Source organism: Polypterus senegalus, chromosome 5, assembly GCF_016835505.1.
Source record: "Polypterus senegalus isolate Bchr_013 chromosome 5, ASM1683550v1, whole genome shotgun sequence".
Classification (NCBI taxonomy): Eukaryota; Metazoa; Chordata; class Cladistia; order Polypteriformes; family Polypteridae; genus Polypterus; species Polypterus senegalus.
The window spans coordinates 144990007-145010793 of NC_053158.1; the positions used below are offsets into that span (position 1 = coordinate 144990007).

The 20787-nt window shown below is 40.8% G+C and overlaps 1 protein-coding gene across 1 annotated transcript in view; it reads right to left on the reverse strand.

The window, feature by feature from the left end:
* Positions 1-15868: 15868 nt before the first annotated feature.
* The window catches only part of LOC120529556 (solute carrier family 22 member 23), a 218734-nt gene continuing 213815 nt past the window's right edge, over positions 15869-20787 (reverse strand). Inside the window, exon 10 of the mRNA XM_039753451.1 lies at positions 15869-17632. Within this exon, the coding sequence (XP_039609385.1) occupies positions 17272-17632 (361 nt within the window). The 3' untranslated portion in view covers positions 15869-17271. The remainder of the gene's footprint in view (positions 17633-20787) is intronic.

The window sequence follows — 20787 nt, forward strand, 5'->3', positions numbered from 1 at the left end:
TTTAGGAGGGGCCTGATCTTTGTGAGTCGGTCGCAGTTGCGCACGCACTCCAAAATGTTAGAGGAGGGAAGAGCCTCGGCCTCCCAGCCTTCTTTTAGGATGTCGAGGATTCCCCGGGGTTGTCGCCCGTATAGTAATTCAAAAGGGGAGAAGCCTGTAGAGGCCTGGGGTACCTCCCGGTAGGCAAAAGCACGGCGGGAGGAGCTGGTCCCAGTTCCTGCCGTCCGCTGACTACCTTGCGGAGCATCTGCTTAAGCGCCTGATTAAATCGCTCACCAACCCGCCAGTTTGCGGGTGATAGACTGACGCTTTCAGGTGCTTTATCTGCAGTAATTTGGCTACCTCCTTGAACGTATCCGAAGTGAAGGGCGTACCCTGGTCCGTGAGGACCTCCTTGGGTATGCCCACGCGTGAAAACAAGTTAACCAGTTCCCGCGATGCTTTTAGTATTAGCGGGCGCAGGGGAACCGCCTCTGGGTACCGGGTGGCATAGTCCACCATGACTAGGATATACTTGTGGCCACGGGTTGAGGGCTCCAGGGTCCCACCAAATCGACCCCTATCCTTTCAAAGGGGATGTCCACGAGGGGAATAGGGACTAGAGGAGCACGGTCCCTCCTAGGAATCTGGCGGGTCTGGCACTCGGACAGGATTGACAGAACCGCCGGACCTCCTCATTGATCCCAGGCCAGTAAAAGCGGAGCTTAATCCTCTCCAGTGTTTTTCGCCCCGAGGTGGGCCTAGGAGGTGAGCATGTGCCAACTCGCATATCTCCGCCGGAAGGTACGCGGAATTAGCAACAACTTCCGCACCTCGCCTCATGGGTAGCCACTCGGTACAACAGATCATTCTCAAGGACAAAGAAGGGTTCCCGGTGTGGATCCGTCCGCTGTTGAGCTGTTAGGCAGAACGATCGCATTCCGGCAAAGCGCAGGGAGTCATCATTCCACTGCTCCCTCTTAAAGGAGGCGGCGTGGACCGAAATTGATGGTCCAGGCCGAGAGGGTCTTGGGGCCTGGGCCCGGGAAGAGTTCCCTGGCTAGTCCCTTCTCCGCGGAATCTTCGGGTCAAGGTCCGTAGCCACGAAAGGTCCCCGAGACACCAGCCCCATAGGGCCTGCCCTTGTGCACGGCGTGGAGGCCGCGGGAGGTGCCTTTTCCCCTCATGACAAGATCCAACGAGGCCCCGGAGCGCGAATGGCTTACCGCTGATTCTTTTAGACCAGTCTTGTCCCAGAATCACTGGGAAGGGGGTCAGGTAACACAGCGACCGCCATTTGATTGGTTCCCCTTCCAGGTAACATAGCAGTGAGCGAACGATATGACCTAGTCCCCCATGCACACAGGTAACCAACAAATGCTGTTTTAACCACTGTTGCGGTAAGACAAACGGCGAGCAACAATGGTAATGTTGCTGCGGAATCAAACAAAGCCACCACGGCGTGCCCATTTAGCAACACCACTCCCGATTCGACTCGCCAAGGGATGCGGCGGGTACAATACCTCTCCGCGATGTCCAGCTGCAGTCCATAGGCTCCGGGCGATGTGATGGGGGCAGTTTGGCAGCAGGTGGCGGTCTCGCCACACTTGAAACAGCGCGCGGACCCGCCTCTCTCTGGCTCTGGCTGGCGCTTCTGCAGCGTCGAGGGGCTCGGGGTGGCCGCCCGTCCCTGCGGTTCCCGCGAGCAGGCTTTTCTGACCCCCAAGTCGGAGGACCGCCAACTGACGCTCCAGGACGCCGAGGAGGCCCGACATGTTCTGATAGGCGTGTCCCCGACCTGCTGGGCGAGGGAACTGGGCATCGCGATTGACCAGGCCTTCACAGGCCACCCGCCGACCACTTTCCGCCTGCCGGGCTCTCTGGCCGTAGCCAGCGCCCATCTTGCCCCAGAACTCAACGCCTGGGCGCGAAGGGCTTTTCGGGTCAAAGACCCAGTTCCGCCATTCGCCGCCTGCTGGCCCGGCTAATGCCGTAGCGGGCCAGTATTTCGGGCTTGAGGAGGTCGTAATTAGCGCCTCCTCCTCAGGGAGGTCATAATAGGCCCGCAGGGTCCCTTCAGGTATGGCGCCAAGATGGACGCCCACTCGGACCGCTGCCACTCGCTCGGGTGGCCGGCCTCTCAAACATGCCGGGGTAGGCATCGACGTCCTCCGAAGGGCCCATCGGTACCATAGGAGGAGGCGGCTGCCTGGGCGGGTCTGGTCTCGCCGTTGGGCTTCCACTAACCTGGCCTCGTGGCCTCCAGCTCCCGGTGGTAGCGGCTTGCGCTTGCTGCAGGGCCTGGAGCTGGGCGCTCATTCCCTGCAGCACGGTGTTCAGGTCCTGTCCCTCCGCATTCCGGGATCTCTATCCTGCCGACTCGCCACTTGTAAAGGACCGAGGAGACAGTAGCAAGGGTTGGGGTTTTCCGCCCCGTATATTGTACACAAAAAAACAGGTCAAAATTATAAACAAACAGTTCATATCGCGCGACCGACTCCTGGCGCCGCGCCATTTTATTGGGGAGGAGCCGGAAGTGGAGGAATGTCGGGAAGGACCGCAAGGGAGGATGGGAAGGATGACGCCAGGGCAAGATGGCGGAGGAAGGGCGGAAGTATCGACTGCGGTCAATCCAGGCCTATGGTGCAGGAAGGTCTTTCTTTCTATGAGGAAGCAGAGGGAGAAAGTTAATACCCCACCATTCCCTGGCGGCGAGTGGTTTCTCAGGTGCTATCGAATCAATCCGCCTCCTACTGCTACAAGCGTGACATATATATATATATATATATATATATATATATATATATATATATATATACTGTATATATGCCAGCAACACTCACGACAATGACAAAACAATTACATTGTCAATCATGTTACGTTATTTTTAAAATGTTTCCTTTTCTTTTTACTTCTCCGCTGCGAAGCGTGGGTATTCTGCTAATTTTTTAATAAATTTTGACTTGATAAACGAGCGATGCGATATGAGTAATATGGATACACTTTGTCTGCTGAGTGTCATGTGATCACAACTGAGCTGATGGTTCTTCTCTCTCTGCTTATCTCTCTTGCTCGCACAGCGCGTCTCTCTCTCTCTCTGGCAATTGTCTCCTATTCTCCGTCTGAGTCTGTGTGCCTCACTCATATAGTCAACATTCGTACGAGCGTATACTGTTTACTACAGCATTGTGACTGTGTGTGTGTGTGTGTGTGCTGTGAAGTGCGAGTCCCCATCTTGTGCCCCAAAACACAAAGCCGAGTCTCAGTACTTTAACACCACCAGCCGCCTTCAGCTTGATACAGCAACAGCGCTGTTATTTATTGTAGCAGGATCTTTATAATGTTCCTTGTATCACTCATTGATGGCAGGTGCTTATAGCACGTCTGTGATCTTTTTAAATGCGCTTATATGGCGAACTGCTACAGCGCTGGGAGACTGCGATTGCCACATGAGTTTAGAAACTCACTCACACCAGCCATGATTCTTTTTAAAGGTAAAGTGCAAGTTAATTTGTTGTATGTATTTTTACTTTATATTTTGTATGAATCAATTTTATATGAATAGTTTTGGGTTGTGGAACGAATCATCTGAGTTTCCATTATTTCTTATGGGGAAATTCGCTTTGATATACGAGAGCTTTGGATTGTGAGCACGTTTCCGGAACGAACTATGCTTGCAAACCGAGGTTCCACTGTGTGTATATATATATATATATATATATACATATATATACACATATATACATATATATATATACATACACATATACATATACATATATATATATATATACATACACATATACATATATATATATACATATACATATATATATACTAGCAGAATACCCGTGCTTCGATGGAGAAGTAGTGTGTTAAAGAAGTTATGAAAAAGAAAAGCAAACATTTTAAAAATAACGTAAGATGATTGTTAATGTAATTGTTTTGTCATTGATATGAGTGTTGTTGTCATATCTATCTATTTATATTATATATATATATATATATATATATATATATAACAAAATACCCGCATTGGCAGCTGAGAAGTAAAAAGAAAAGGAAACATTTTAATAATAACGTAACATGATTGACAATGTAATTGTTTTGTCATTGTCATTTGAGTGTTGCTGGCATATATATATATATATATATATATATATATATATATATATACACACACATCTATACACATACATATATACAGTTATATATATATATACACATATACACACACATATATATACATACTGTATATACAACATATACATATCTACATATATACTGTATATACACATATATATACAAATCTACATATATATATCTACATATATATATTAGGGGTGGGACTCGATTAAAAAAATTAATCCAATTAATTAGAGGCTGTGTAAGAATTAATCTTGATTAATCGTATGTAATCGCACACGAATTTGCCCCAAATCGCAAATGTTTTTTTTTAATTTAAAAGTGTTTTAGTGGGCTTACAGAATCAAATAATAGACATGGACATGAATATTGTAAACTGAAGCTGTTTTAATTTCTGAAAAAAAGCTTTACACTGCATTTGAATTCAAAACAGAAACAAAAATATCATCCCTGGTTAAAATTGGGCAGACTTAAAAATAAAGTGGTAGTTTAAGTACTTTAAGTACATTTTCAGAATAGTATTGTCTTTAAATAATAATAACCAAAATTTCAACATAAAGTGCAGTTTTCTTCTTAAAAAATAAGTCAGAAACATAAAAGGTAATTTGACCAGCTTATCTTTAAACTCTGAGTAACATTAGCCAAAATTATTTTGTACATTAGGCTAAAACAGTGTGATCATTGAACATTTTGTAATTAGATGTATTTAGAATTACTAACGGTCACGGAAGTCCAATGATCCCCAGTAAGAGCCACAAAGTCCGCTTTCTGTAATGCATCTAATTTTGCTTGCTTTTCAGTGTGCACAAAACCATGCTTTTATCAAGGCTTCGCTGGGTAGTCGAAATGATCAGTCGTAGGAACGCGCTTTATTCCGACTCTAACATTTTTGTAGCTGTGATGTGTGCATCAGTGTAATGGATGTACCAGGAAATCATGCATTGACAAAAGTTCCCGTTGCTTGGAATTGAAAGTGTGATTAAATGCGTTATTTTTAACGCTGCTATGGAGTACATGCATCGAAGCTTCTCAGCTGTGCTTGTGCTAAGAAAGGGAAAATTTTAAAAATAACGTAACATGATTCTGCGTTAACCTAATATTTTTTCATACGCCCCAAACCAAGGAGATGCGAAGGTAAAATGAATCGGTAGCACGCTGCACATAGTCAGTACACCCCTCTCGGGAATCAACCTCAATGTCGGCTTAGAGGCTTAAGACTCTACAATTAGCCACAGCGTGTGGCTTGTCTATGCTAAAGTATGTATTGTAGATCGGGTATATATATACATTTATATATATACCCGTACCGCAGTGGAGAAGTAGAAGTTATGAAAAGAAAAGGGAACATTTTAAAAATAACGTAACATGATTGTCAATATACAGTAATTGTTTTGTGAGTGTTATTGAATGTTGCTGTCATCAAGGATTTGATTATCATTATTTCTTTCAATCAGGCTCGTATTTGTAGGATGTGTTCAAGTTACATTCCGTGTTTGTCAATCGCTGTAAAGATAAGAGGTTTCATTCATCGATTAGTTCCTTACTGCATCAATAAACAGCTCGCCTTCCTCTTTATCTGTGATGTGACAAACTGCATGCACGTTTTTTTACACTGTCTTCCTTTAGCAGGACATTCACTTTTTCCACCGTGTGCTTTGTTTCCGCAGTAGCTGCACTTATGAATATGATTGTATGTATAAGACGCTTCATATTTTTTTGCTGCCTTCTCAATTGTGTAATTCGGTTTTTGTTCAGCACTCTTTGGAACTGTTGCTTTTGTCTGTGCACTGCGCCAGTTCACGTGAGCCGCTTGGTGTTCTTGCATCGAAGGTTCCCAGCTGTACTGGTGCCATCTCGTAATGTCAGCTAAGACCCGCACTTAAAACTTTCTCTCGCAGTTTCAATGAGTTTGTGCCAAACACCACCCTGACCATCTCATCTTCCTCTGCATAAGCACAGTCCTTCACCCGTGAACATTTACCGGCAGTGTTTGTATTGGATTGCCGCTGATGGACGGCCTTATATGGGCAGGCACTAAATTACAAACGCTAGTGGCAGCCTATGAACTTAATTTAATATAAACTTACGGTTCACGCCGTGCTTTGTTTCCGCAGTAGCTGTACTTATGAATATGCTTGTATGCATCATTTGCTTCATAATGTTTTTCTGCCTTCTCAATTGTGAAATGGCGCTTTGTGCTGATCGCTGTTTGGAGTTCTTCCTTGTTTCTACGTACTTACGTAGGAGGCGTGATGATGTCACACTAAACTCCTCCCAGCCATCTCCAACTCAAGACTCCATTACATTATATGGGGAAAAATAGCTTCCAGTTATGACCCTTATGCGTAGAATTTCGAAATGAAACCTGCCCAACTTTTGTAAGTAAGCTGTAAGGAATAAGCCTGCCAAATTTCAGCCTTCTACCTACACAGGAAGTTGGAGAATTAGTGATGAGTCAGTGAGTGAGTCAGTGAGTGAGTGAGTGAGTGAGGGCTTTGCCTTTTATTAGTATACATATATATATATATATATATATATATATATATATATATATATATATATATATATATATATATATATATATATATATATATATATATATATATATATATATATATATATATATATATATATATATATATATATATATATATATATATATATATATATATATATATATATATATATATATATATACATGTATATAGTACACACATACACACTAGGGGGCTTTGCCCCATGTTCACTTCGCTTGCCAACCCCATGGTTGGCACTACGCGCTAGCCACTTTGCGGTTCAACTGCTTGTGTATGGGTAAGCGGATGTACAATTAAAACAGATGTTTAAAAAAAATTTTTTTTGAATTACATTTTCGTCAAAATCGCATTGAATTTTAATTCTGTGTTTGGACTTACATTGTGACAATGCAACGTGTAACTGCCCACGAGTAAATTTCATTTCTTTCTTTCTAATAAATAAACTGACTTTTTTCGAATGTGTCTCTTTGATTTGTTAATTTCTTTGCAAAAGCTATTCTAACTGAAAACTGTTAATGTTTTAATACAAATGGCATATCAAGATCTCCTTTGGTGTGTAATGTTATCCGTGGGAGATTTACTAAATTACCTTTCTTGGATACATCCTTCTTTCAACAGTAATTCGGGCGGTGGAAGACTGTACGGTGTTAATGGTTGTAGATATTCTTCGGGATATTGTTTCAGTGTGGCAACCAGATGGGGTTCATCACGCATTCACATTCACAAATTTACAAAGATGATTATAATTTGTAAAAGGTAAATTGTATAGCATATTCTATAAATCTGATTCATTAATGTACACTTTTTTTGGCTTACACATATTTTCTTGCTCGAAGCTGCGTAAATGTTTTTTAAACAAGGCCCCTGGGGTCTACTAGATGATTTGTCGATGTAGCTTGGAGTTCAAGTCAGCTGCCAGACGGTCCATGTCTAGTTCTGGGGTCTTTTATTGACAAGGCAGCTGCTGATTTAATTAATTTCTTTTCTTTTCTCTCTGCTTGTTGTTCTTTCTTGTATTTTGAAAATGGCACAATTTATGCAAACTTCTCTTAGATCCTATAAACAATGTGTACTAACCAGAGGTCCTGCCTTCAGGGTTGCCACTGTCAATCAAAATCCTCCTTCTCTAGCAAAGAACATGTACAGGTGGTCTTTATTTTTTCTCTGCTCCCACATGCTAGCAAGAAAGATAAATGACAAAACATATCCTTTAAACAATTCACAATGGAGGGACTATTAAGTTTTCTTTTATCATGTTGGTAAAACATTTTAAAAATCCATACCAGATGTGATTTCATTCAGTATGAGGATATCAGTGTATCTTCTTCTCTAATGGCTAGCTGTACTTTTGACCACCTTTTTCCGGCCGTTTCCCTCTCTTACCTTTGAGGTAGCTGTGATCACACTCTGCTTGGTTTATAGGGTCATTACTGTCACGTGCACAGAGTATAGTAAAATTCTAACTTTTATTTGCTAATCAATACGCAGCATGTGCCATGATTAGCGAGTATGAAAACAGTACTTCAAAACTTCTGTCTTCTTCACCTGAAATATCTCAAAAACAATATCAGCATTATAGGAGAGAATTCCAAAACATTTTGAATTAGAAGGATGAGAGGCGGGATTTGGTCTCGTCCGATGCGAGAGATGAACGTCTGAAGTAGAGCTCCGCTAGCAGTGGTGTTATTTTTCATATTATTTGCTTATTATCCTGAGATATCCTGTATTTATTCAACCCGAGAGGGACTGCTACAGTATATGTAAGCACATATAAACATGGCCAACAAGAAGGGGGGTTCGAAAGAATCGAAAACTAAAGCTACACCCAAGCTACGATCAGCAAGCCCCAGTTCAAGATACGGCCTTTCAGAGACAGACCTGGATCAGATTGGCAAAAGCACAGACTCCTCTGGACCACGGTCCGCTACATCGTCGCCAGCTGAGAGCGAAAAGGGGAGCGAAGGTGCGATCGTGAATGCAGATTTGGATAGCTCGCCGATCGGAGAAGATCACATGAAACTGGAAAGGGCCTTGAAGTCCGTGGCTTCAATTACACGAGCCAGGAGCAGCGGGGACACCGGCTACAGCAAAGTCTGCTGCTTCACCTACGGTACAAGAAAGCACAATTGAACTGTCTGAACTGAAGGTGTTGCTCGCTGAGCTCACGCAAGATATGAAGAAAAGCGAGAAGGCTAATGAGAAAGCAAGGGAAAGGCAAGCGAAAAAATGAGACAAGATGTGAGACAGGAGTCGAAACAGGCAAATGAATGGCTGCGACAGGAATTCCAACAGGCAAATGAAAGGCTGCGTCAAGAGGTGCAACTTGAGCTTCGACAGGTGCTGGGTAAAATTGAAGAGCGCATTCAGGAAAACTTGGTTAAACTGAGCACGCTTACTGATCAATTGGAGGATCTCAAGGAGACATTCACGAATCTGATTGAAATGGCCGAAAATGTAGCTGCCAGTGCTGAGGAAAAAGCAGTAAATGTCAGCTCCGAATGCAAAAACTCGAGAAACACTCGGAGACAGACTGGCTGCTTTGGAAGATGGGAGTAGAAGGTATAATGTCAGAATTGAAGGTCTGCCTGAGAATCGAGAAAGTTCAAACCCTGTTAAATTTGCAGCTGAAGTTTTTTCTAAAATAATCGGGGATGACTTTAAAGCAGAATCCGAGATAGCAGCGGCTTAACGCATACGCGGATAAAACATCGTTAGACACCGACCAAGATCTTTTATAGCTCGTTTTGAACGATTATCATTTAAGCTAGAGGTGATGGCACTCCTCAGAAACAAGAAAGATATTATATATGAAAATAACCACATTCGTATCTTCCCTGACTTCTCTCCAGCAACAGCTACTAAACGCGCAGCCTTCTACAATATTAAACAGCGGTTACGGCAAGCCAGTGTCAAATACAGCCTCTTGTATCCGGCAAAACTGAAAGTGGAATGGCAGGGTCAATTCTATGTCTTCACTAGCAAGGAAGAAGCAGAAAAGGAATTAAGAAAACTGATCCCGGGACTATTCTGATACATAATAGTGAGTCATGGCGTTAATGATAAAGCAAAAATTAATAATCTTTTGTCTGATCTATTCATATTAAAATACGGGTTATTATCAACATATATTCTAATATATTGTCATTATTACTTAGTATTACTAGGGCGCTATCTGTTTCTGTTTTATTGTGCTTAATTATTCTTTTTCCTCCTTTTTTTTCTTTTCTAATTATTTCATCTCTACCCTAAACGAGACTGTTCAATATCATACCCTTGGTTTACTGTTATTGCTATTACTGCATTAAGACTTGTTATGCTTATTCTGGACACATTTTTAACACCATCCCCCGGGTTTATTATCTGGGTGTATCATCTTAATGCACTAAAATTGCTGAAGACCATATATATATTTTAAGTGCAAAACTCCTTTTTTTTTTAGAGATATCTCTGTCTTTTAACCCTAAAGCGCTGCTGCATTGGGGCTTGTTTTGCTTTGGACGGGCTCTGTCTCTGGGTATGTCAGAGGACTGGGACTGTGTGAAGTGGGTTTTAGCCTCACCTGGGAGGCAAAAAGGGGGGTGGGGGTTAAGGGGAGAGAAAGAGAGCAGGCCTGATCTATACCTAATCTATCCTCTCAATCTTTATAATTATAATAAGACTATAAAATGACATCAAAACTCAGAATCAGTGTCTCCATTATGGGATAGTTAACTTCGTAAGCTGGAATGTTAAAGGCCTGAATCACGAATTAAAGAGAAAGAAAGTACTCTCTCACCTAACAGGTCTAAATGCTAAAATAGTATTTTTACAGGAAACCCACTTACTAAGCAAGGATCAGTTCCGCTGCAAAAGACTGGACTGGCCAAATGTTCCATTCTAGTTTTACAAAGAAAACTAGAGGTGTGGGAATTCTCATACATAGAACAGTACCATTTGTAGCATCAGATGTAGTATTGGATCCTGAAGGGAGATATGTAATGGTCATGGGAGACTTATCTAACTGTAAAATGATCTTGATAAATGTTTATGCACCTAATGTTGATGATAAGGAATTTATACAAAATTTATTTGCATCCATTCCCAATCTGAACACTCATAAAGTTATAATGGCTGGGGACTTTAATTGTGTTCTAAATCCACTTTTAGATAGGACTTCCTCCACAGGGGGAACGGCATCTAACACCACAAAGATAATTACAAAGTTTATAACTGATCACAACTTATCAGACCCCTGGAGGTTTTTAAACCCAAATTCAAGAACATATTCTTTCTACTCACCAGTACATCATTGTTACTCAAGAATCGATTACTTCTTTATAGACAAAAACTTCTTGCCTAAGATTAAATCTTGCAAATACGATGCTATTGTTATTTCTGACCATGCACCTATGATCTTGGAGCTAAAATTACTAAGCCCCATACACTCACCGCAGATGGCTCAACCCGCTTCTATTAGCTGACGAGAATTGTACTGAATTTATATCCAAACAAATCAAATTCTTTCTAGAGACAAATACATCCCCCGAGATCTCTGCAGGAATACTCTGGGAAACTCTTAAGGCCTTCTTAAGAGGACAGATTATCTCATATCTTTCCCACAGAAATAAATTCGAGGCCAAGAAAGTAGCAGAGCTAAAAAGCGAAATTATTAAAATAGATGAAGAACACGCCAGACTACCAACCGAGACTCTACATAGGAGAAGGCAGGCTCTACATTCAGAATTAAACCTCTTGACAACTAAAGAAACTGAACAACTAATCTACAAATCCAGACATCATTACTATGAACATGGGAGAAAGCTAATAAGCTTTTAGCTCAACAAATTCACAAGCAAGAAGTGCAATGCAATCTTGGTAATCACTAGCACGAACGGAGATAAAATCGTCGAACACAAAAATATAATGCACACTTTCAGAGACTACTATAAATCCCTATATACTACTGAGTTTAAGGAAGACAATACACAATCTAATGCATTTCTGGATACATTACAGATACCACAAATAGACGCTTTTAGTGTTGAGGAATTTGATAAACCTCTGGCGTTATCAGAATTACTAGATGCTATAAAGTCACTCCAAGGCAGGAAAGCAGCAGGCCCTGATGGCAACCCTGCAGAATTTTACAAGAAATTCACTGCTCAGCTAGCTCCCCTCCTATTAGCAACATTTACAGAAGCCAGAGATAACCAATCTCTTAAACAAACCTTTCGCCAAGCACTAATCACTGTCTTTCCAAAACAAAATAAGGACTTATTACAATGTGCATCATACAGACCAATTTCACTTCTGAATAACAACGTTAAAATACTCTCTAAAATCTTAGCCAGAAGGATGGAGAAAGTGCTCCCCTCGGTAATATCACAAGGCACTTATCTTCAAATCTTCAATGCCTGTTTAATGTAATATACTCACCAACTAAATCAAACACCCCAGAAATATTATTATCATTGGATGCAGAAAAAACATTCGACATGACTGAATGGAAATACCTTTTTACTACATTGGAGAAGTTTGGGTTTGGCCTAAACATTTGTGCATGGATTAAATTACTGTATACTAACCCAGAAGCTTCAGTTTGCATCAACAACATTTGCTCAGACTACTTTAAACTAGAACGTGGCACAAGACAAGGATGCCCTTGTCACCGCTGCTGTTTGCGATTGCCATTGAACCACTGGCAATACATTGTCGAAATACAAACCGGATTCCAAAAAAGTTGGGACACTAAACAAATTGTGAATAAAAACTGAATGCAATGATGTGGAGATGGCAAATGTCAATATTTTGTTTGTAATAGAACGTAGATGACAGATCAAACGTTTAATCCGAGTAAATGTATCATTTTAAAGGAAAAATATGTTGATTCAAAATTTCACGGTGTCAACAAATCCCAAAAAAGTTGGGACAAGTAGCAATAAGAGGCTGGAAAAAGTAAATTTGAGCATAACGAAGAGCTGGAAGACCAATAAACACTAATTAGGTCAATTGGCAACATGATTGGGTATAAAAAGAGCTTCTCAGAGTGGCAGTGTCTCTCAGAAGCCAAGATGGGTAGAGGATCACCAATTCCCACAATGTTGCGCAGAAAGATAGTGCAGCAATATCAGAAAGGTGTTACCCAGCGAAAAATTGCAAAGACTTTGCATCTACCATCATCAACTGTGCATAACATCATCCAAAGATTCAGAGAATCTGGAACAATCTCTGTGCGTAAGGGTCAAGGCCGTAAAACCATACTGGATGCCCGTGATCTCCGGGCCCTTAAACGACACTGCACCACAAACAGGAATGCTAATGTAAAGGAAATCACAGAATGGGCTCAGGAATACTTCCAGAAACCATTGTCAGTGAACACAATGCACCGTGCCATCCGCCGTTGCCAGCTGAAACTCTACAGTGCAAAGAAGAAGCCATTTCTAAGCAAGATCCACAAGCTCAGGCGTTGTCACTGGGCCAGGGATCATTTAAAATGGAGTGTGGCAAAATGGAAGACTGTTCTGTGGTCAGACGAGTCACGATTCAAGTTCTTTTGGAAATCTGGGACGCCATGTCATCCGGACCAAAGAGGACAAGGACAACCCAAGTTGTTATCAACGCTCACTTCAGAAGCCTGCATCTCTGATGGTATGGGGTTGCATGAGTGCGTGTGGCATGGGCAGCTTGCATGTCTGGAAAGGCACCATCAATGCAGAAAAATATATTCAGGTTCTAGAACAACATATGCTCCCATCCAGACGTCATCTCTTTCAGGGAAGACCCTGCATTTTTCAACATGATAATGCCAGACCACATTCTGCATTAATCACAACATCATGGCTGCGTAGGAGAAGGATCCGGGTACTGAAATGGCCAGTCTGCAGTCCAGATCTTTCACTTATAGAGAACATTTGGCGATTCATAAAGAGGAAGGTGCGACAAAGAAGGCCCAAGAAGATTGAACAGTTAGAGGCCTGTATTAGACAAGAATGGGAGAGCATTCCTATTTCTAAACTTGAGAAACTGGTCTCCTCAGTCCCCAGACGTCTGTTGAGTGTTGTAAGGAGAAGGGGAGATGCCACACAGTGGTGAAAATGGCCTTGTCCCAACTTTTTTGGGATTTGTTGACACCATGAAATTCTGAATCAACATATTTTTCCCTTAAAATGATACATTGTCTCAGTTTAAACTTTTGTTCCGTGATTTATGTTCTATTCTGAATAAAATATTAGAAGTTGGCACCTCCACATCATTGCATTCAGTTTTTATTCACGATTTGTATAGTGTCCCAACTTTTTTGGAATCCGGTTTGTACTGATCAGATAAAGGGGATTAGCAGAGAAGGACTGGAACAGAAAATCTCATTATATGCAGATGATATGGTACTGTATATATCAGACCCAGAAAATTCTGTGCCTGCAGTCTTAGCAGCACTCACAGAATTTCAAAAGATCTCTGGTCTCAGAATTAATCTGAATAAAAGTGTACTCTTTCCAGTGAACTCTCATATAATATTAGATTAGTATAGCTCTATATCAACAAAACTTCTCCGTCTGCATGGAAAAAATTAAACAAGACTTGCATAGATGGTCAACCCTTCATCTTACACTAGCTGGAAGAATTAACATTGTTAAGATGAATATTCTTCCTAAACTCCTTTTTTTATTTCAAAACATCCCAATATACATTAATAAATCATTCTTTAAGCAGTTAGATTCAACAATAACCTCATTTATTTGGAATTCAAAACATCCACGCATCAAAAGAGCGACTCTACAAAGACAAAAGGCAGAAGGTGGCATGGCTCTACCTAACTTCCAGTTTTATTACTGGGCAGCAAATATACAGGCGATAAGAACCTGGACGCAAATAGAAGAACATACACAGGCTTGGACCGCAATAGAAGTAAAATCCTGTAGTACTTCTTTGTATTTCTTGCTCTGCGCTCCAATAAACACACATTATCGGCAATATACAAATAACCCAATTGTGCTCCACTCACTTAGAATCTGGAACCAATGTAGAAAGCATTTTAAGACGGAGAAGCTTCTATCTGTGGCACCCCTGCAAGAGAACCATCTCTTTCAACCTTCACAAACATATGCAGTTTTTAATATCTGGAAAAATTGGAATTAACTTGCTTAGAGATCTTTATATAGACAACGTCTTTGCATCCTATGAACAATTACAGTCCAAATTTAACATTCCAGCTACACATTTCTTTCACTATCTTCAAATCTGAAACTTTGTTAAACAAAACCTTCCAGATTTTCCTCATCTTGCACCCTCATCCATGCTGGAAAAAATGTTGCTCAATCTCAAGGACTTAGACTCCATCTCTACTATATATAAAATCATTTTACAATCCCTCCCTTTCAAAGATCCAAGAGTACACTGGGAAAAAGACCCCTCAATTAATATATCAGAAAAGGAGTGGAAAGTAGCAATGCAGAGAATTCACTCGAGCTCCATATGCGCAAAGCATACAATTATACAACTCAAAATTATATATCGAGCACATCTGTCTCGACTAAAACTCTCTAAAATGTTTCCAGGGCATGATCCAACCTGCGAACGTTGCAATCAAGTCCCAGCCTCACTGGGTCACATGTTCTGGGCCTGCACCAAATTAACATTATTCTGGAAGAAAATTTTTAATTACCTTTCAGACAGCCTTGGACTCACAATCCCTCCTAACCCATTAACAGCTGTGTTTGGGGTTCTTCCAGAGGGTCTTAAAGTGGAGAAGGACAAACAAATTGTGATTGCATTCACTACACTGTTGGCACGCAGACTTATTCTGATAAACTGGAAGAACCCAAACTCTCCTCTTTAAGTCAGTGGAAACTGATGTGTTATATTATTTGAAATTGGAAAAAATCAAATACTCAGTTAGAGGATCTGTGCAGACTTTTTTCAAAACATGGCAGGATCTAATCAGTAATATTTTAAAATAAGTTAATAAAGCACAGAGAATTTATTAATTTAGGTATGTTTACAAGCCTTAAATTTAACGTAGTTTGGCTTGCTCTCTCTCTCAGGGGTGGGGATCGATCTGTTCTTAAAATAATTCTTCTTTTTGTAAAAACTTGATTGCTTTGTATGGATTGTAATAAAATTAATAAAAATAAATAAAAAACAAACAAAAAAAGAAGGACGAGAGGCAGGAGAAACATCTTATGAAATGTTTTGGTTTTCAATTAGTAAAACACATGAACAATTAGCCATCAATAAATAAACCTGTTTATTTGAACATTTATGGCTTATATACAAATGCTTTAGTAGAAGTCAAAAAAAATGTAGTACTAGTAATTAAGACTGCACAGTCATTCATTCATCACACACATATCTACATAAAATCCTTCACCATATTTTTACAATCCCCCTTTGATGTCTCTTCTGTTACAAACAGAGGGGCAGCGGTCACCCTTTGGGTGCTTCTCATCAAGAGGATTTTTCATTTTGAAGATCACAATTACTCTGGCTAACTTGCATGGTAGTATGTCAATTGTATGTTTAAAAATTAAAGCTGACTTTTTTAGCACCAGCAAAAAATTGTGCTTTGTGATGAAAAAGGGGTTACGCACCATCATTAAGTCTTTCTTACTGTCCTCTTAGAGCAGAAGGCCTTGTCACACAGTTTTATCTGGTGGAGTCTTTCCTGTTCCAAACTACAGCTACAGCTGCCAGCTACATGTCTTCTGTGTCCTCCAATGAATACGATACAGCAGTCTGCCCTTGATGCTAACAAAAGGTGGGGGGAAAGCCTTGGAAATGAGTCCAAAGTGGCTTTAGGTTTACAACTTGGGAGAAAAAATAACATTAACTGAATACAGTACACAATTTATCTTCTTTACATTCCCGTAGAACAGCGTTTCTGAAATAAATTACTTAAAAAGCTAACCGCACGTAAGTAAACTAGGACATTACATAGTATGGTTCGGCTTGGCTGGCACACAACCAGAAGCTTCAATGTCTTTACTCAATATTAGAAAACAAATAAAGTCCATCATTACTCTTGAATCAAATTTGCTGGAGTGGTTGCAAATTTTCTTTTTCGAAAAGCGTACCAAAACTCAACCTGCTCTTGTGTTTAAAGCCTCAGCCCCAAGGTTAAGCCAGTCTGCCAAGTTGAAGATGCATTTAATGCATTGTGTGGTCTCTCATCTAATGGCTCCAATCCAACAGCACCAACACTGTGCCCCATCACTTACTTAAGAGGAATGCTTCATTTGTCAGCGTCCAGGAAGCAAATCGAAAAATAATTAGCACGCTTGTGCATCAAGCCATTAGGCCAGGGCTAAAACAGTTTCCACTTTTATTGCACAGCTCCACACAATACATTAAACAGAGACATCTGGGACAGACATAACTCCAAAAAAAAAAAAAGTTAACAACTGAAAGAAATTCTTAAAAATCCCATTTGGTGTCTCTAGACCCTGTTCCTTTTTATGGTATGTCCAAGTGAAGACGTTTCAGTGAGTCTCACAGGTAAAACAGGTGATTCTCTATAGCAGCTACCCTTGGACAAATCCAAAGCAATCCCTTCCATGTTTGTGTTTCATGATGGTACTTGGAGCCGTGCAAATGAATCCTCTGCTCTTTTTTTGTAATCCATGGCTGCTCCTCATCATGATGATTTAACACCGTTTGCCGTATTGTTGTCCAAGCAGGCTGCTTGATGAACTGGAGTCTCATGGATTCCCGAGTAATCCTTTAGCTCGGCGTTTGTTAGTAAGAGGGGCTGCTCCCCCCCTTTCTTTGGAGGCAGTAACGGCTGCCTCATGTAACCCTCTCCATCAGCAATGGTCTCTGGGAGATTCTGATGTCTACTCTCTGGCAGCAGCAAAATGCAGATGATACAGATGAGGGTGCAGCAGGCGAAAATCACATGGTGTAAAAAGTACCCTTTTTGATTGTGAAGGTCCATAATGGGGGCCGTGATCATGCCAAAGCCAGCACTGGCTAGAACCAGTCCGAGTCCTCCTCCCCTGTGGACAAAAAGTGAGAAAATGAATGTTCGCAGCTTACACTGCCTTCAGAAAGTATTCAGACCCCTTTACTTTTTCACATTTTGTATGTTGTGCCTTGTGCTAAAATCATTTAAATTCATCAATACCTCAGAATGACAAAGTTAAAAAACAGGATTTTGGGAATTGTTGTGGGTTTGTTAGTGAATACTGATGGACTGGCAAGGCTGCCTTGTACTTGACTCCTCTAACATAAACCCTGAGCTGGATATCAAATGATGTGGTGGACCACGGTTACTGTCAGGTGTTTCATGTCTGCATGCTTTTCCTCAGATACCCTGGATTTCCACATATCTCCCAATGCACGTTAGACTAGCTGGCAACTCCTTGAATCCGATGCTGCTGGGATAGGCTATGACCCTACTCAACTGGATTAACCTCCTTAAAAATGATGAATACTGTATTTTTCAACAGAAAAAAATGTTATCACATTTAACAGAAGCATGTAAATACCAAAATGTCAACATAAATACAGTAGGACAGGTATGTCTAGCATCCATTAATATACTGATACAGATTTAGTACACGTCCTTCACGTGATATGTTTTGAAGCCAATGCACAGGCTGATGTCGCAATCGGACTGTAGAAGCAGGTTTCTTTGTGCACTTTTCTTATATTTTTTGTGTTGCTTGCACATGTGAAGGTAGAATGCCACATGTCCACATCATTGATTTGACCCTTGTGTTATTGTAGACTACCATAGTGCAAGACTTGGTGACTTCCACATTTCTACTGACATGAACATTGACAGATACTGCACTGTGAACAGTGCTTAGGAAGTTAACGTCTTTCTTGTCTTTGCATTCAATACTGTTGCACCATAGTGAAGCTTTACATAACGGAGTTCCCTGGCCATATCACAGTCATACAGTGTCATACAGTGCCATATGCATCAGTTTCACTAATCGTATCAACTTCTGATGACCAATTCGCATTGGTGGCGCTATATAAATAAAATGTATTATTGTTATAGTTATTAATGTTACCACTATTGCTTCATTCAAGTAATGGGTCAGCTTCAGCTTGCTCTAAAACTGCCTTTATGGCTTTTATTTGCCATTGTGTTTGTTGAAGGCTCCACCCCACTCATGAATGTTGATGAGTTGCCTTAGACTTATCACAAAGTAACAGAAAGCATAGAAATATTCCTTTAAAAAAAAACCAAACATGATGTTATTTCAGCCACTAGATGGATGGACAGCAGAATACTATCCCGAGAGTTATTCAGGCTTAACACTATAAGTGTATCATTGACACGTCGCCCTGAGTCTGATTTAAGTTTTCTCTGTAATTGCATAACTCTGAGTCATGCTCTGGGTTATTGGCAAAGAGGTTAAAGCAGGTATAGAGTATATTGTGGGCAGATCCATGATGTCATTGATAGCACTGGTGCTTCATCGCTCCTCTTGTACTCAGTTTGTTCCTCATATCATGAAGATTAGTTCACTTGGTGAGTATAAATTGGACCTTTAGAACATTAGAACACTCTAGACGAGAACAGGCCATTCAGCCCAACAAAGCTCGCCAGTCCTATCCACTTGTTTCCTTTAAGAAAACATCAAGTCGAGTCTTGAAAGTCCCTAACGTCTTACTGTCTACCACAGTATTTGGTAGCTTATTCCAAGTGTCTATCGTTCTTTGTGTAAATAAAAACTTCCTAATGTCCGTGCAAAATTTACCCTTAACAAGTTTCCAACTGTGGCCGCGTGTTCTTGATGAACTGATTTTAAAATACAAGTCTTGATCCACTCTACTAATTCCCTTCATAATTTTAAACACTTCAATCATGTCACCTCTTAATCTTCTTTTGCTTAAACTGTAAAGGCTCAGCTCTTTTAATCTTTCCTCATAATTCAACCCCTGTAGCCCTGGAATCAGCCTAGTCGCTCTTCTCTGGACCTTTTCTAGCGCTGCTATGTCCTTTTGTAGCCTGGAGACCAAAACCACACACAGTACTCAAGATGAGGCCTCACCAGTGCATTATAAAGGTTGAGCATAACCTCCTTGGACTTGTACTCCACACATCGTGCTATATAACCTAACATTCTGTTAGCCTTCTTAATGGCTTCTGAACACTGTCGGGAAGTTCATAGCTTAGAGTCCACTATGACTCCTAAATCCTTCTTATAAGGTGTACTCTCGATTTTCCGACCTCCCATTGTGTATTCAAACCTAATATTTTTACTTCCTATGTGTAATACTTTACATTTACTGACATTAAATTTCATTTGCCACAAATCTGCCCAAGCCTGTATGCTATCCAAGTCCTTCTGTAATGATATAACAGATTCCAAATTATCTGCTAATCCACCTATCTTGGTATCATTTGCAAACTTTACCAGCTTGTTACTTATATTCCTATCTAAATCATTTATATATATTAAAAATAGCAGCGGCCCTAGCACTGACCCCTGTGGAACACCACTCTTAACATCGGCCAGTTCTGATGAGGTTCCTCGCACCATCACCCTCTGCTTCCTGTGTCTGAGCCAATTCTGCACCCATCTAAAAACATCACCCTGAACTCCCACTTATTTTAACTTGATGCCCAACCTCTCATGTGGCACCTTATGAGGCATCATACCTTAGGAGTGATGGATTGTCCATCTAGGGTTCATTAGTATACCCAATTCCTCCTGGAAAGGCTTCTACTATCCTTAAAATAATAAAGTAGGTTTCAAGAATGGGTGAGTTTATAACTAATGAATCCTGAAGCTATTTAGGTTAGATCAACTGGTCACTAAATCAGGCCAGCAAGAGTGAGTGAGTTGTCCCTGTGATGAACTACTGTCTCATCCACTATAGGTCCCTGTCTTGTGCCTGATACTCTTTCCATAAGCACTGGCTCTCCATGGTCCTAAAAACTGAATTATGAAGGTTCAGCACATACAGTAGATGGATGATTAGTTTCTGGCTTTGTGAAAATACTGACTAAACTGTATCTAAAAACACAGAATTGATTAGAATTAGGGGTATGTTGTTAATTTTATTACTGAAAAGCTAAAAGTGTAGGCTTTCCCTACACCCTTTTTCTTAGGAAAAATATATACAATGCATCCGGAAAGTATTCACAGCGCATCACTTTTTCCACATTTTGTTATGTTACAGCCTTATT